We start from the raw sequence: 16,558 nt of genomic DNA on the forward strand, positions 1-16,558 counted from the left end.
GTGTTACCATCTCTTTATTCGTCTAACTTTGTTATGCCCTCTCTCTCTCTCTCTCTTCACACACACACACACACACACACACACACACACAATAAAATCTGTGTTTTTCTTTTTCTCGCATCGATTCATTTCTCTTTTCGCCGTCTGCGAAAGGCGCACTCTGCATAACGGTCTACTCGACATCACTGATATTAGCACAAGTTAACGCTTATCCCAGAATACCAGTTGCTGTGTATCCCTTGATTAGCAGAAATTAGAACAAGGGAAACAGAAAGGTAGCCTATGTCATATAATAAATGAGGAATATCTACAATGCTTGTATGTTTAATTTCGCTTCTCCATTTTGTTTGCTTATTTTCAGAGCCACAATTTTAACATTGTAACATCTTCATTTAGATTTCAAATGACACGAACGAAGGAGCCGCATTAGAGTTGATAGTCCTACCTGTATGACCCGACGCTGATATTTATGTTGTGGGCGTCAGATACGAATAAAGAGATGGTAGCACCTCAACAAAATCAAAATGTGCAATGTCTTACATGTAGGACTATAGAGTTGAGTGAATATATTGACTGAACTGGAATTACATTTGTATCTGTCTTGATATATCCATTTACCTATGAGCTGGAAACAAATATTGTTTTTTTTTCTTCTTCTTTTATTCTGTCAGGATATTAAAAACTCTCATTGGTCTCTCTTTAAACGTTATTTGCAGCCAGGCATATAATGGGTACAATTATTACTTGATTTATCCAAAAGAGGGGGAGAATGAAAAAGACACAATGAAAGAAAGGAACATTAAATAGAAAGAAGAGAAAGTCAAGGAATTGTTACTTCGTCAAACCTGAAAGTGAACTTGAATCTTCTTGTAAAGCATTCTTCCGAAAGTTAAGTGAACACAGGTCAAGACAATTGCACTGGCTTTATTTCACGCCTGTCGAAATAAACCCAGGGACATTGAATTCAGGCAGAGTAGTCTCCCTTGATGCTTACTGATTCGCAGATCGCGGGAAAAAAAAATCGAGCGACAAAGAATCTTCGTCTAATCGCTGCAAACATGGGTGTAAGCTCTAGTGTGAAAGCTCTTAATGTTGACCATTTCGATTTTTTTTATTTTCCAGTATTATATTTACGTTACGTATTTGAGCTACTGGAATATACTTCTTCATTTGTTTCGAAAACCGCTGTTGTAAGCTACTAGGTTGGACTAAATATATACAGGATGTACCTTTTTTCCTTTTCGATGCCAAATATATCCGGTATTTCTTGTGGCCGAAGGGAGCACTCGTGGCCTCAATGTAACCGGCGGGAGACATCTAGAAAATGAATATTGCAAAAAGTGACCGAGAGGAAGAAAATCTACGCTCGGAAAAGTCTTATTTACCAGCATAGAGCAAGTTTTTAACTTTAATTTTTGAAAAAATAGGTTACGATTTGGATCGGTATGTCGTGGGGATAAATGGCTGCCACTGTTGTACCTAATATAGATTGTGCAAGGGAAATAACTCATGGTAAACTATTCGCAGCCACTAATCAAAGAAAAATATTTAATATGAAAACATTAAGTAGTATTAATAATTGTTATAGAATTCATTCGTATATTTGGTTTCTTATTAGGTAAATAGTCAATGCAAAAACAGCTTCCTAATCATTAAGGTGTTGCAGTTTTTATCAGCATACTGATCCTATTTTTTTGAGTACTGTCTTATACCAAACCAGTTATAAAAGAAATGTGATATATTCCAGTAGATTAGACCTTTCTGAGCCTAAATTGTCTTCATATTGACTCTTTTTACAGTATTAACCAGTTTTTTTACATCTCATCTGCACTTGCCAGCCAACATGGGAGGTATTGTTTGTACTTATAATTGTTAAAAATTGGAGATTCTCTGCAAAGGATGAACTGACTGGAAATTCAGTAAAATGGTCTTGCCTACTTCACTGGTACATGATCCCAGACTTTACATACCCACCTTAGGAAATAAAATAGGACATAATAACTACAATCTACATTTTATGGATGATAACATCAGTTATAAAAAGCGAATACATGAATAAAGTTTCATGACCACAGATGTAACAGTAGCTATGAAACTGAGCTAAATGTAAATGCAAGCAATGAAAATATTCACTGGATCATAAAGATATATGTAATTACAGCTTATTAATTTCTCATGTGACACTTGATCATGTTATCTTCTCAGTGTTGAAACTCTGGTGAAGGGGTAAATACCTATAGATTATATGACTTGGCAGGTTTGTGATGTGCAACTACACTGCATATTGGGATGGTTGACATTCCTGATTGGCATTTGATTAGGATTTTTAAGACGTGTACCCTCTGGTTTTGATGCTTTGAATGCAATTGGTTTTGATGCTTTGAATGAAGTTGTGTTCCATTTCTGATACAAGGACATTGCAACCTGTGCATTGGGCTGAGCATTAGTTTTAATTGCCATTGATCCACCACCAGCATAATTATCTGCTGAATGCACACCATCTGTAACAAATTGTAAGTGCCAGTGGTTGACTATAGCTAGACTACTATTGACACTTTATCAGCTGGCAGTATTGCATATACATGTATGAGGATTTCAATATATGACCTAGAGTCAATCTAAGATTTCCATGTGAACATTTTTTTATAGTTTGAATTTTATGTGATTTTTCTAGTCTGTTAAATATATTCCCATTTGTTGAGTCTCTGCTTGTTTATGTTTACTTGCCTTCTCTGATAAAAAAATCATTTCTGGGTGTTGGCTTCAAAGCTTCCATGCTTATTATATCAGTAGTATAGCTAGTAAATTTTAGGCTTGATTATCACTGCTTTACATTTTGAACACAGAGGTCTCTCTTGGATTTTGCAATTAGGAGTCCAGGACTCCTATTTTGGTAAAATTGGAGTCCAACCAGCAGAAGTTGCAGTCCCCTCCCATAAGCATATTGGGCATACCTGAAGTGTCTAAATGTCCAGATGAGAAGAACCAGATGTTGTCATTGAATTTAATTTTCTAAATTCTTTACACCACTGACATATAGGTCTTGTTTGTCCATTGGAATCAGACTTAATTTTGTGAATTTAAGGAAAGGCCTTGCTCTGAACACTAAGCCAGGCATTGCACACTTTCTTACACTTGGTTACTGATTCATCTAAACTATCAGTTCTAGCACTCTTCTGAATCTCATTACAGTCTTCATCAGTTTACCCTTTAACCCCAAAATATTTATCCAAATTTACAAACAGTATTTTGTCTAAGTCTTGAGATGCCTTGATTTTGAGGTCATGCGCTTCTTATTCACCTACACTAGGAAATTAACAAGATAATGAAAACTAAAGTTGTTCACTTGATGTACTCATATAATGACCACATCTGGGGGCCTTTCAGCCACTGAATTCTGTCATTGTAAATATCAGCACAGCGAAAATGAGTATTTGATCAACACATTTTCCCAATCAGCAGGTAGTTGAAGCAGGACTAGCAAGCCATTGAATTTGCCACCCACCAATTGCATGCATATTGAGTTCTCCCGCCTGCATGATTTTTTGCGTCCCTGATAAAAAAATTGAGTGCAAATATGCATGATTAAGCATTTCCGAGACCTCTGGAACAAATTATCTAATGGCAACACAGTGTCTTTTACAGGGTGTCAGCTGTGGTGGATCTGCTCACTTTAGTTATGGTGGTTAGATAACAACTTTTACAACAATTAACATGCCCATAGCAAATTAATCATCTAGAACAGTGCTGTCCAACCTGCGGCCCACGGGCTGATTTTAAATGGTCCGCCTGAGCTCGAGCAGCTAAATAGTCATTGCTTTTCAGTTTTCTGCTGCGGCCCATGGCTTTAAGAAAAACAAAATTTCAGTGGCCCATGGTGTCAAAAGAAGGTACTAACCATTTAAATTTCAGATCTGTGGGCTGTGACCTCATCAGCTGGGATATTTTATTTTATTTTTCCTCAAGATATTGTTTTTCTAATTTATCAGTTCTCTTTACACCTGTCATTTTTGGTCACCACATACACACACACCACCACCACCTGCAATTTAATACATTCATTACCAGGATTTTTGCTATACAGTTAACTTTACTTTCATTAGGTTGCTGTCATTCTGCATTCATGTTTTTCCTGTGACTAGTAACCTTGGGTTTTGCTACATTTTTCATGTAAAGATGTATCACATTTTAACACTCAAAGAATTGCGTTTATTATTCTTAATGTTATTGAGGAACCTGTGGTGGCAGAGTGGTCTGTTGCGCTCACATTGACAGGTTGGGTTGTTTCCATCAAAGGGTTAGTTACTAACCAGTTTTGGAAACAGCCAAGGACCCCCATGTTCTTTCACCACTCCAGTCTGGTGAAGTTGAGGGAGGAAGCTCATACCTTTCTGTAGCAAAGGGCAGTTGATAGGGTCCTGAATGATCCATCTTCTGCATTCTACTCCCAAACATTCCTGTCTTAAAGAAAGGATCAGCCCAGAGCATTCTAGGACCAAGTTTTCATCACATTTATGCTGGTGGATGAATCTGGACAGATTCCACACTGTGGTCCCTATGCATGCACCTGACCCCAGCTCCTATGTGTTTGCTGATGCGTCAGATTCCAATTGGGACACTACTTTAGAGTCAAAGGGCATAGTTCTCCAAAGTCTTTGTATTTATCCCTCCACATCAGCAACCTAGAAATGAAAGCAGCATCTCTAGTATTGCAAGGGTGTTTTGACAGTAAGGGATCAATGTGTCATGGTCTCCTTAGACAGCATGTCCATTGTAGCATATCTCCAACTTCAGGGAGGCACACATGCAGCTTTTCTTTGCATGGAGGTCTGGAACCTCCACCATGCGGCACCATTTAAAACATCACCCTCTGAGTTAGTCAAATTCTGGGAAAGAACAAATAAGCAGATGGTTTGTCCTAGACATGCCAACCCTTAATGATTTTGCCAAATTATGGAAACCTGATTGTGGTAAAATCTGGATATTGTCTTGTCCATGTTTGATTAAGATCCGGGTTTCATATTACATGTGGTTGAATTGGTCAGGTAACCTCTAACTACGAGAGAACCTCAGATGCTTTAAACTGCGTATTTTGTGATGCAAAACATGTGCATGATAAAGCTGTTGGTTTTTGTTTTTTTAGTTAGTCCAATTCGTGACATGTCAAGATCAAAGGGATATTGAATGTATGAAAATTTTAATAGTATAGAAGATTAAATGGGAATATTCAGATTCTTGTGAAAAAAGTCAGGAAGAGCAACAGTTTCCTTTAGTGAACAGCTTGTGAAGATTTGAACGTCAAATGGCAGAAAAGATGACTGATGTCGTCACAGCCAATATGAATTTTCTTCTTAAGATTACGTTAAGCTGAAAAGTATCAAGAAGCCATTGAGGGCTTGGAATTTCAGTTTGTGAAACTGTACTGCAAGTAATTATGGTGTAAGTAAATTTTAAAAACTTGTGATTTGAAAACGTCTACTGAAAACGTTTACTGTCATTGCGGCAGTCTTGAATCATACTTCTAGACCTTTAAATGTATTTTCCAGCTTTACAACAGCAATACATGATAATCTGTTACACCTTACTGAAAATGGGTCCAACTTAATGGAACGAAATTGACTGCCATACTGAGAAGGTCTTTGTTAGCTTTGGCAGGCCTGCTGTGTAGGAATGGCCAAGCCATCATTGTGGCCTGGTCTCTTCACCACACTGTAACATTTCTCTTATGCCCAGTGAGGGCCCTCTGTTTCTTTCCTAAGGCCTGCAAAGGAAGGATAGGAACCATTTTTTTCCTTGCTTCTAGGGGCTCCATATACATTTTGGCTGTCACTATCTTGTGGTGGATTGTCATCGCAATTAAAAGAGCATTTTTAGTCCCTTAATGATCAAGATCTCTCCTTTATAAAGGTTGAAGCACATGAGGTTTGAGCCATTGGTGCCTCATGGGTCTACCTTAACACATTAACCCCTGGAGCTTTTTGTCATTTTTGCCTGAAAATCGAGTAGGAAACACATTTGGAAAGCTATTTCTGAATAAATCTGAAAACACCTAATCCTCGGTGATCTTTCAATAACATACTGCCTAGTTTTGTTAGAAAGATCGTTTTTCATTGGCTGTTTGATTTGCGTATGAGCAGAAGGGTAAAAGTTGGATTTGTAAATAAAAAAAATTTGCTAAACCGAGTCATTATTTTTGTATGGAGACCACTCTTTATTCCAAATGCTCATCTTATCCTACTTTTTGCAAAGGCTCATCTATCTGTTTGCAGTTTATACCGTTTTGCCTTAGATCTCCGACCAAAAAGTTTTTTATCTGTATTTTGTAGTGCAACTAGAACTTCCAGATTATTTGGTATCATTGTTGAGCTACATCTGTCTACCTTTCTATAATACCACCCACTTTAGTGTATCATGCATGACCATGACGCTACAGAGCTCGGCAGTAGGCTACTACCTTCTGCCCCGTTAAGTCGTTGCTAGAGGTTAATGTGTTAACACTCTTCCTTGGATGATGTCATGAAGACAGCATTTTGGTGATCCCATACTGTCTTCTTTTACCTCCACTCATTATCACAACTCAGGCATTTTTTTTTTTCTTCTCTGGGACCAGTCATTGCATCATGACACGTGGCAGCATGTAAGAGACAACATTGCAGTTGTTTATAAATGTTTTAAGGATAATATGGTACCTAACACTGGGTCTTTTTCCTAAACTGCTGGATGGAAATTATACTAGAATTGTACTATTTTGCTTCAAAATTCCTATTTTTCCAGTTATAATTCTTGGAGGATTGGAAATAATGGAAAAGCGTTGTTGCATGAAATGAGTTTAAAAAATTTATACAGTTTTACAGAGAAAATTTACTGGAGTCTTGTTTTTAAAACATATCTACAATTTTTCAGAGAAAATCTGCTAAAGGAAAAGAGAGAAGACAGAGAAGGAAAGAGGTATCATAATAGTGTTTTATTAGCTCTACTGGTGATGCACCAGAAGAGCTTATGGGATGGTCTGTTGTTGTTTGTACGTCTGTCTGTTAGTACAAATGTGTTATCACTAATCTAAAATTACTTGAAGGATTGCTTTTAAACTTTGCACACATTCATCGCATGGTCTAGTTGGTCCTAAATGAAAAGTGTCGCATTGATATCAGTTGCCATCTTGAAATTGAAAATCTCCTCACTACTGAATGGATAATATCAGCATGAGATATTTTACTAAAAATTGCTCTCAAATGAAAATGGTGCTGATCTGGCCATCCATTGTGGCCACCATGGTAGTCATCTTGTAAACCTTGCTATTGCTATTCCTGAATGGATGGTCATTTTTACTAGGGGTGAGTATTGAAAGGAAAAAATGTATTGCTATAAATTGCAGTGTTGCAGTACATATCAATAGGTATTATTCATTGAAAGCATATTATGATTCTAATGTTAATTTTGTTTATTTTGTGCTGTAATTATGAGCCATTTCTTGCTTGTAATAAAATCTGAACAAGCGTTTGCTTTTTGTTTCACCAAAATACCCACTAAATATAATAATTATATAAATGATTTAGCAAACAATAAACATAGCAGCATGAATGAAAAATTCTACAAGCAGGGAAGAATAATTTTCAGAAGAGTTGTATTAATTTGCCTGATTACAAAGGTCTTTTGGTCAACAAACTTGAATCATCAACAGGTTCATATGCTGCAGTAAAATCCTGACAAGGAACAAAATAATCATAAATTTTCACATTGACAGTGTTTTAAAAAATAAACCTTTGTTGTTTTCAATGCGAGAGACATACAACTATCATTAATGCAGTTTTAGGTGGGAGAGACAAGCATGATTTTATGTCCTCTATGACTTTTAAATACACATCTGGGATAATTTTCACAGAAAACTTGTCTATGTGATACAACATATCTCCGATTAAGTACTGATGCCATGTTTAAGAGATCTTTTTTTAACACAACACTATTGATGCTAATTGTGAATGATGAAACTGACGCTGTCATAATTGATAGTTGTGGCTCTTTGTGATGAAGATTTTTATTTAGTCTGTGCAGCTAACATACCTGCCATTGTTGGTTGCTGACCTGAACATTCAGTAAGTCTTTAATGGAACCTTTAGCTACTGTGCCAGGAATTTCCCAGGTTACACAGTAATGGTGGACTGTAAATGAGTTGAGAGGTTTGTTGTTCCACCTGTGTGTTTGATTTTGATTTGCTCATATTACTCACAATCATTGTTTTGTCAAGTGTATTGGTGCCAGATTCCTGTTTTAGTGAAAAGTTATTCCAAATAGAATTATTTGCCCTTGGGTTCCTTATGGACCCATATTTAGAAGATGCTAAGTCAAACGGAAGACTGGTTCAAAGTTCCAGGTGGCCTCGTGTATGTGAAGAAAGAAAAAAATGGTATACCGTTATTTTTATACTAGTATCTCTTTATACTGTTTCGGGCATTTTGTATTGCAATTTAATGGTATATCAGTATATCGTTACATCATTAGTCTTCACTAAATGATTTCTTATGATGTTTAGCTTGCAGCCATTTGAAAAATCTTATCACAACTCTTCTTGACCAGAAAGACATATTGATGCTAGGTTTTTGCCAGACGACTTCTTATTATGTCCAGGTGGTCTTAAACGGAAATGGTGCCAATCTGACTTGCAGTGTTGTTGCCACAGTAGCCATCTTGAGAATCTTGTTACTGCTACTCCTCCAAAATGATAAGTCATATCTTTAAAATAATGTAGCCTCTACTACTCAGCAAACAAGATGGCTATATCAACATGGTGTTTTCACCAAATGACTTGTATTACCTAGTTAGTCCTAATGAAAATAGTGCTAGTTGTACATCCCATGTGGCAGCCACAATGAGTGTCCAGAAAATCTTCTTTAAAGGATGTCATGATGACATGCGGTTTTCATCACTAGACTTTAATGACGATTGCTTGGTTCTGAATAAAAATGGTGCCAAGCTCACATCCAGTACCACAGCAGATAATGTGAAAATCTTGTTATTGCTGATGAATATTGGAGATGGTTTCAGCACTTGACAATTAAAAGGAAGAAATGATTTTATCTTGAATTCCTGGAATTTCTTTTCATTTTGTAGAGTATAGGTCCCTTTGAGGAATTATTGTTTACTCTTATTTTGTGATATTTCTTATTTGAAGTAATGTTTTCAATTTATACTTTTCTATATATAAATAGTATTATATATTGATAGGTGGGTGATAAGGGTACACATCACCTGCATGGGATATATATATATATGTATAACTGCTTGACTAGGGATATTCATCATCATATTTTCAAATGGCCAATTAAATATATTTTGGTCGTAACCTGTGATATGTGGATAAATCAAGTAAATCTTTAAGTTGGTTGAAACAATTTGTAACTAGATTTAAATCCACTGATGCCATACGTCAAAATTAAAACTTTGCACATGAGTAGCAAAAATATTGCACAAAAACTTTTTTTGTTACAGGAAAATGCAAAAATGGCTGCCTCACAAGGAAAGGTTGATGCTGCAAACAAAGTAGGTAGCATTTAGTGTCATGGACTTGGTTCAGAGTTATAAAAGATAATAAATTGTTAAAATAGGTGAATTTTACACTTGATGTCATTTTGGTAAAATCCAAGTTTAGTGCAGAAGTGGAGTGTACTTGTGCATTTCAGATACTGGGTTTTTATTACATTTGCAATTGATTAGGATAAACCATTAATTAATGTTAAATACTTTGATGATGCTTTTTACATAACAGTATTTCAAACAGCATTTAATTAACATGATAAAACAAAGGTCTACTTTTAATTGTAACAATTCAGCAAACACTTCAGCATGTTGCAGATCAAAACACAGCTGATACTTAATTAGCTTCCCAATGAAATGCTCATGAGCATCAATCACTTTGATGGCTGATTGACACTTTTCACTTCAATTGATTTAAAAGAGAAAACTTACATGCAAATTGCAATTGACAAGACTTGTTTATTTGGTATTTTTTTCATAATGTGTTGACATCAGTAGGTATTTGCAGCATTTTCAGTGATCAGTATTTTCTTGTATATTGTTGTTTACATAATATGGAGAACTTCTTTTGGCCTAGTGGTTAGAGCGTTCGCCTCGGATGCGGGAGGTCGTGGGTTCGATCCCCGGCCGAGTCATACCAAAGACTTACAAAAATGGTACTAACAGCTGCCTCGCTTGGCGCTCAGCATTAAGAGGTTAGTGTTAGGACTGGTCGGTCCGGTGTCAGGATAATGTGACTGGGTGGGACATCATGCTACATGTCTGCAGCATGATGCCCCAGTGCTAGACATCACTATAAACTGCCACATTGCAGAGATCGTAGCGATATGACTGAACAATTGTTAAAGCTACGTTAAAAATCCAAATCACATCACACACAAAATATACAACTTCATATTAAAAGATTTTTGAATTTCATGATGTTAATTCAGAATTTCATAGCAATAGCTGCCATTTTCATCCTTTGAACAGGCATCAAACATAATGTTTCATTTATCAGCTATGCTGTTATTAACAGTCAGCAAATAGAGGCACATTTGTGGTATTTTATATATAAAAAATAATGGGATCCATACCTCCCAGCATTATAAGTGGATTCACGAGTTATCCAGGTGTGCTGAAACTGAGTGGTGTATTTATGTTCGTAGTAATGTTTGAATACTTTAATATTTTCTTTTGTTATTGTAGCTTGAAGACCCTATGGCCATGCTGGAACCATTTAAAAAGTTTGAACGGAATGGGTAAATTTATTTGCTCCTATTTTGTATACTTTTCTTAGTGACAAAAACATGATACAAATTTAACAGTAATGGTACGAATTTAACATTAATGATATAATTTTCACACTAATGATAACGAATTTAACGTTAATGATGTAAAATTTCAGTTGAGTTCTCATATAATTCTTGTAAGTTGGTCTACATGTTTTTCCTAGCTTTTTGAATGTGTTCATTTCAAGAAGGTGAATGATTTATTTGTATAATTTAATAGAGATATATGTAAATACAACTGGTATCCAGCATGATAAAAAATTGATATTTTAAAGACTTAAACATTGGAAATTTTTGTAAATCTGCCAAAACATTGTGTTGGTTAGAAGTGTTTTGCATCAAGGAGATTGATACATATGTTGCTTGCTGACCTATGTTTAAAGCATGTTTGTAACGATGATAGTAACATTCTGTTAGAAGTAAAGTATTGTTTTGTAATGATGATAGCTTTCTCTTCAAAGTACACCACTCCCTCGATAACTCGCGCACATCGGGGTCCAGAAACATCGACCGCACTATAAGCGAGGGGCGAGTTATCGAGGGACCTATAAAATAAGCCCAAAACCAATAAAGTGATTGACGACATAACGGAAAAATAATCGTTCTGAGATTAACTGTTAATAAATATCTCTTCATAACGGTGTACTTTATTATTTTCTCATAGGACAACATTAAAAATTTCAGGATAAATTACAGTATATTGAGGCGATCATCGAAAACATTATTCCACGTGGTTTCCGTTCGCTGAACATGTGTACCACTTCACACATTGTGTACTACGTCACTAAGTTTTATGTTGAATTGTATGCATTCTAGTTTTATTGTTTGAGCCAAATTAGAAGTTTTTTATACACAAAAGATCGACTCTTTTCGAGAAACAGTGTCGATCGAACGATAGTTAGATAGATTTGAATGCGATAGAAGTAAAATGGAAAACAAAAAAAAAACGAGTTAATCAGTACTGACATGTTTAATTGGTCTACAAATTTAAAACAACGTAAATTAGAACAAGTTAATACTTGCCGTTTGTGCCACGCTTGACAAATATCAATTCACTTTTTGAAAAAATCAGTTAATTTTTTTGTGTGTGTTACTCCTTGGTTTCTCTGCCGCCGAGCAAAATCCCTCAGATTTCTCAACTGCATGAGCTTTACGTAGTCAACATTTTGGGTCTCCAGCCACCTTATGGCAATATCAAAATATTTGCTTCCTGTGCAGAGGGGTGGGGGTGCAACATCTGTGTTTGCATCACTTTCAACACTTGTGTTACTCCAGTTAGAATCGTCTTCTGCTGCAAATTTGTTCGCTATAGAAATAATTATAGTTTCATCTGACATGTATTCGGCTGTAGGACAATCATTGTCAGCACAAATCCACTCCTCCACCAAGAGAAACGCCCATCTCAGGACCATGAGTCTGTACTAATTTCTCCCAAACAGCCTCAGCATTTATGACATCGGTTTCACTGAAACATTCGAAGTCACTATCATCGTCGTTGTCTCTGTTACTGTTTTGCTTTACGTCAAAGGCAGCTCCAAGACCCTTAATCCAGCACCCGAGGTCTCTTGTAATTGATTTTTTTTTTAATGCAACAAACACTTCCCCAAGTTGTTGATCAAAACAAAGCCGGCATGTACATGTAATTAGGTTCTCACAGAAGTACTCACGGGTTTCGATGTGACGGTCGATTGACTCTTTTCATGTTTTCAATGAAGAAGACTATGTTGTGATTATAATATTTACACTGAAACGGAATTAAAGGATTAGAACGTGACTTTCACACAGGAAGTCGTTTAATTGGTGTTTATTTCATTCTCTGTTGCCACCTGTTAACATTTACCAGAAGTTTTCATTGATCGCTATTTCACCTGACTGTTTATTTACAGTATAATGACAACTATTTATCCTAAAAACTTACATAATATATGATATCTTTAAACAGAGGTCTCGCTAGGATTTTAAAACTGGGTCTTTCTGCCTCTGAATTCAATCACTAAATATCAGTATATTTTCTCACTCAGCCGCCAAGTCAAAGCCTTTGAACTAGCCGCCTAGTTGTTGCATCATGTTCTTTTTTTTTTTTTAATGTACTCTTATGAAATAGCAACAGTACATCAAAGAGTCTTTCAGTCACTGAATTCTGTCATTGTAAATATCAGCACAGTAAACTGATCAACACATTTTCCCACAAAGCAGGTGGCTGAAACAGGACCGGCAAATCTTTGAAATTTCCCGCGCACCTATTACATGCGTACGGAGGACTCCAGCCTCAGTGATTTTCTGCGTCCCAGATCAAAAATTGGCGTCCAAATACGCGTAATTAAGCGTTTTCGAGATCTCTGAAATTAATTCTTCTCTAGAGCTTGCAAATTGCAAAATATGGATTATATTTTTACGGGCATTAATCACCATTTTCGATGATAAAACGAGCAATGTATCAAGGTTTAATTTATCAATTCTTATCGTATTTTTTTTCATGTTCAGCGTATTTTAAAGATATTTTAAATACATTTTGTCTGGAAAAAATCGGGAGCCAAGACGGACACCGCGTTATAAGCGGGATCGCGAGTTATCCGGGCACGAGTTATCGAGGAAGCGGTGTAAATTACTGTTTTGTAATGATGATAGCTTTCTGTTTGAAGTAAATTACTTAGTTTTGTAATGATGATAGCTTTCTCTTTAAAGTAAATTACTGTTTTGTAATGATAGTAACATTCTGTTTGAGGTAAATTACTGTTAGTTTTGTAATGATGATAGCTTTCTCTTTAAAGTAAATTAGTTTTGTAATGATGATATCTTACTCTTTAAAGTAAATTACTGTTTTGTAATGATAGCTTCATGTTTGAAGTAAATTACTGTTAGTTTTGTAAGGATGATAGCTTTCATTTTGAAGTAAAATAATGTTAGAAGTTTAAGGGTTGACTATGTCAGGTTCTTTGTTTTTGTTAGAGGCTGGTTATGTTTGTGTTAAAAGATGGATCTCTTCAAATTTAATTTAATTTGAGGGTAGACTTAGTTTCTTTATTTTATTTGTATGGTTAAATAATAATTTTTAACCTTTTTTTATTTAGTTTATCATTGACAATAGAGTGCAAGAGGGTCACAGACCTGGATATGGAGACCATCGAGTGGGCATTTGACCTGACCAAGAAAAATATGCAGGCTTTGTAAGTTTGAGATTAAAATTATAATTAATAATTTCTGTATCTCCCACAACCCCCCATGGTCAAGAGGTGCAAATAAGGCCTGATTAGCAAGTAGAAATATTAGTAGACTAGTGGAAATTTGCTTGTAGTCAAGGCTCAGAATTAACTTTTTTAGCTATTATTTTGATAGTTGCAACATTTTTATCTCACAAAAATCTGCCTACTTTCAGTGCCCATTTAGATATTGAATACAGCTAAAAATTTAATATAGAATATTGCTAGCAAGAAGCATTTTTGTCAGCTGCCGTCACAAGATATCAAAAGTTTTGCATGTTTAGCTGTAAATGACACCAGATTTGCAAACTAAAAATTTGTTGGGGTAGTTTTGCAAATAAAAATTTTCCAATGGCTAGTAATTTTGTTCCCTGTGCATGGATCCACACATACATACATTATTGGTGCTATTCTCTTCCATAAAAGAGCATAACAAAAACACAAGATTTAACCATGTTGAGCAGTTTTGGCCTGCCCCAACTCTGTCTTTGAAGAAAATTCACATAAATTTTACTCTGGGGAAACCACAGTAAAAACTGTGACACTAGCTATGCTGAAAGAAAAATGTCTTGACACAGTCCACGTGCTGGTGATTTAACCCTTTAGCTACTGCAGCTGTTGTGCAGTCTCACTACTGCTGAGTGCTATCATATCAGTTACTGAGACTACTGAGGCTGGTTGCTAGGCTGAATACTAGAGCATCATCAAGGCTGACTACAGAAAATGACAATGAAAACATGGTTACATTTATATTCATTATTTCATTAGTTTTAGCTGGATTTCAGTGAAATAAAATACAGCTTACCTTGTATGGTGTCTGTTATTCATATATTTCCACTTTATATTACAAAGTTGAGAGTGGTACCTCTCAAAACAGTCATTATTCACACATAAGTGATGATGTATATTCCAAAATATGCCCACATCTTCGTAATGCTGATTTCGTACAATTTCAGCCCCAGGTCTTGCTTTTGGACTCCCATTTTCTTGATATAATCGTTTATTTCTTTCACAAGCTTTTCCACCAGATATTCAGGAAAAAACTTTAGAGAAAAAATCGTTCTCATTGCTTAGTCCAGGCTTGATTGTTGAACCAACATGAGAATCAAAATCATTGATCTCGAAAACAGTGAGGTCATCACTCCATTGTGCAAGTGGGACTATGTCCGCCTCGTCATCTGAATAAAAATCACTTGCATCTGGTGTTGAAACAGGACTAATGTCAATATTCGATCCATTTTCTAAGAACGATCAATTAAACTCTTTGATATCAACTGCACTGAACCCTTTAAAGTTGTTCATGTCTGAATCGAATCTATCTTTGTTTATCTCAACTACACGTATTTCATGAAGTGCAGAAAAGCCCCGACATTGTGTCTAAATTTAACCTCTCAGCTTTCACACTTGTATCAAAATGTTGAGTAAACAATCGTCTCATTGGTTATGATAATCAAAAATATGTAAACTTCTTTACTTTCAACCAATCAACGTTTAGTTAACATAGCAGTCACGTCCGCATAAATGCAACACTGGGGCTCCAAGTACTGCTGAACTATACGCACATAAGCGACACTGGGGTGGTAAACTAGGCTTATTGACACTGCATACAGGGCCGACGCCAGACTATCTGGCACCCTAAGCAAGGTTAGATTCTGGTGACCCCCCCCTCGAATTTGTTTTCTTCAACATTTGAAATTTTCGTATACGCATGATTTTCACTCACTCATTTTGCTTGTTTCAGTCAGGCTGAATCTACCTGATTATTTGTCCCTGTATAAAATAAACCAGGATAAAAAAACGACCTTCAATAAAAATGAAATTTATTTATTTATTTTTCAAAACTGTTGTTGATTTGGAGAAATGCGCCCTCTGAAATCAGTGCCCTAGGTGGCTGCCTAGTTTGCCTATATGGTAGCGCCAGCCCTGACTGCATATATGCATCAGTGGGTTCAGAAGCTATTTATAGGTGACGCTTAGATGCGGCAGTTGTAGCTAAAGGGTTAAATAAACTCACAGGCCCTGACTGAAATTTCACAAACCCATACTCCAATTTTCACATGCCCAAAATTTTCCCATTTTTTTATATTGTCATGCAACATTGCAATTGCTACAGTTGTAATATAAATTCAGTAGGGTTCAAAGGGGCTTGATGGTAATGTAAGTATGATTAACATTCATTGCTACACTGGCGTGCTTCACAAAGTAAAACTCCATCAACCAAGAGTTCTGAAATTTATTTTTGTTAGGCTTTGCTGATAGCTGATAGCTTCCTATATCAGTTTCAAAAATGAATTACACTTGAACACTATTCCAGACCTGCCAACCCTCATGATTTTTGGCATGAATTTCATGACTCTAGATAGCAATTCACATATTCACATTGCATGCAAAAATTTCACAAGTTTCCAAATTTTCAATTGGCCTAAATCAGGAATAAAATAACTGTTATCCCCTTATGTTCAAGTCAAGATAGCAGCAGTGGTCACTGATGCCAATAATGGTCCTGTATTGCTCGTCGTGATCTTAGTTGAACTTTATTGAATTGTTACAGTTTGC

General features: G+C 36.0%; 1 protein-coding gene across 2 annotated transcripts in view; it reads left to right on the forward strand.

The window, feature by feature from the left end:
- Window positions 1-987: 987 nt before the first annotated feature.
- The window catches only part of LOC149804758 (N-alpha-acetyltransferase 40-like), a 34,375-nt gene continuing 18,804 nt past the window's right edge, over window positions 988-16,558 (forward strand). Inside the window, exons 1-5 of one of the 2 annotated variants that reach the window (XM_089944039.1) lie at window positions 988-1,064; window positions 6,904-6,948; window positions 9,487-9,537; window positions 10,720-10,772; window positions 13,874-13,969. In XM_089944039.1, the coding sequence (XP_089800165.1) occupies window positions 1,059-1,064; window positions 6,904-6,948; window positions 9,487-9,537; window positions 10,720-10,772; window positions 13,874-13,969 (251 nt within the window). In that variant the 5' untranslated portion in view covers window positions 988-1,058. Of the gene's footprint in view, window positions 1,065-1,117; window positions 1,395-6,903; window positions 6,949-9,486; window positions 9,538-10,719; window positions 10,773-13,873; window positions 13,970-16,558 lie in introns of those variants that run through there. The other variant, XM_089944048.1, reaches the window with a different exon arrangement.

Source organism: Sinohyriopsis cumingii, chromosome 2, assembly GCF_028554795.1.
Source record: "Sinohyriopsis cumingii isolate HCF-2022 chromosome 2, ASM2855479v2, whole genome shotgun sequence".
In the NCBI taxonomy this organism is placed as follows: domain Eukaryota; kingdom Metazoa; phylum Mollusca; class Bivalvia; order Unionida; family Unionidae; genus Sinohyriopsis; species Sinohyriopsis cumingii.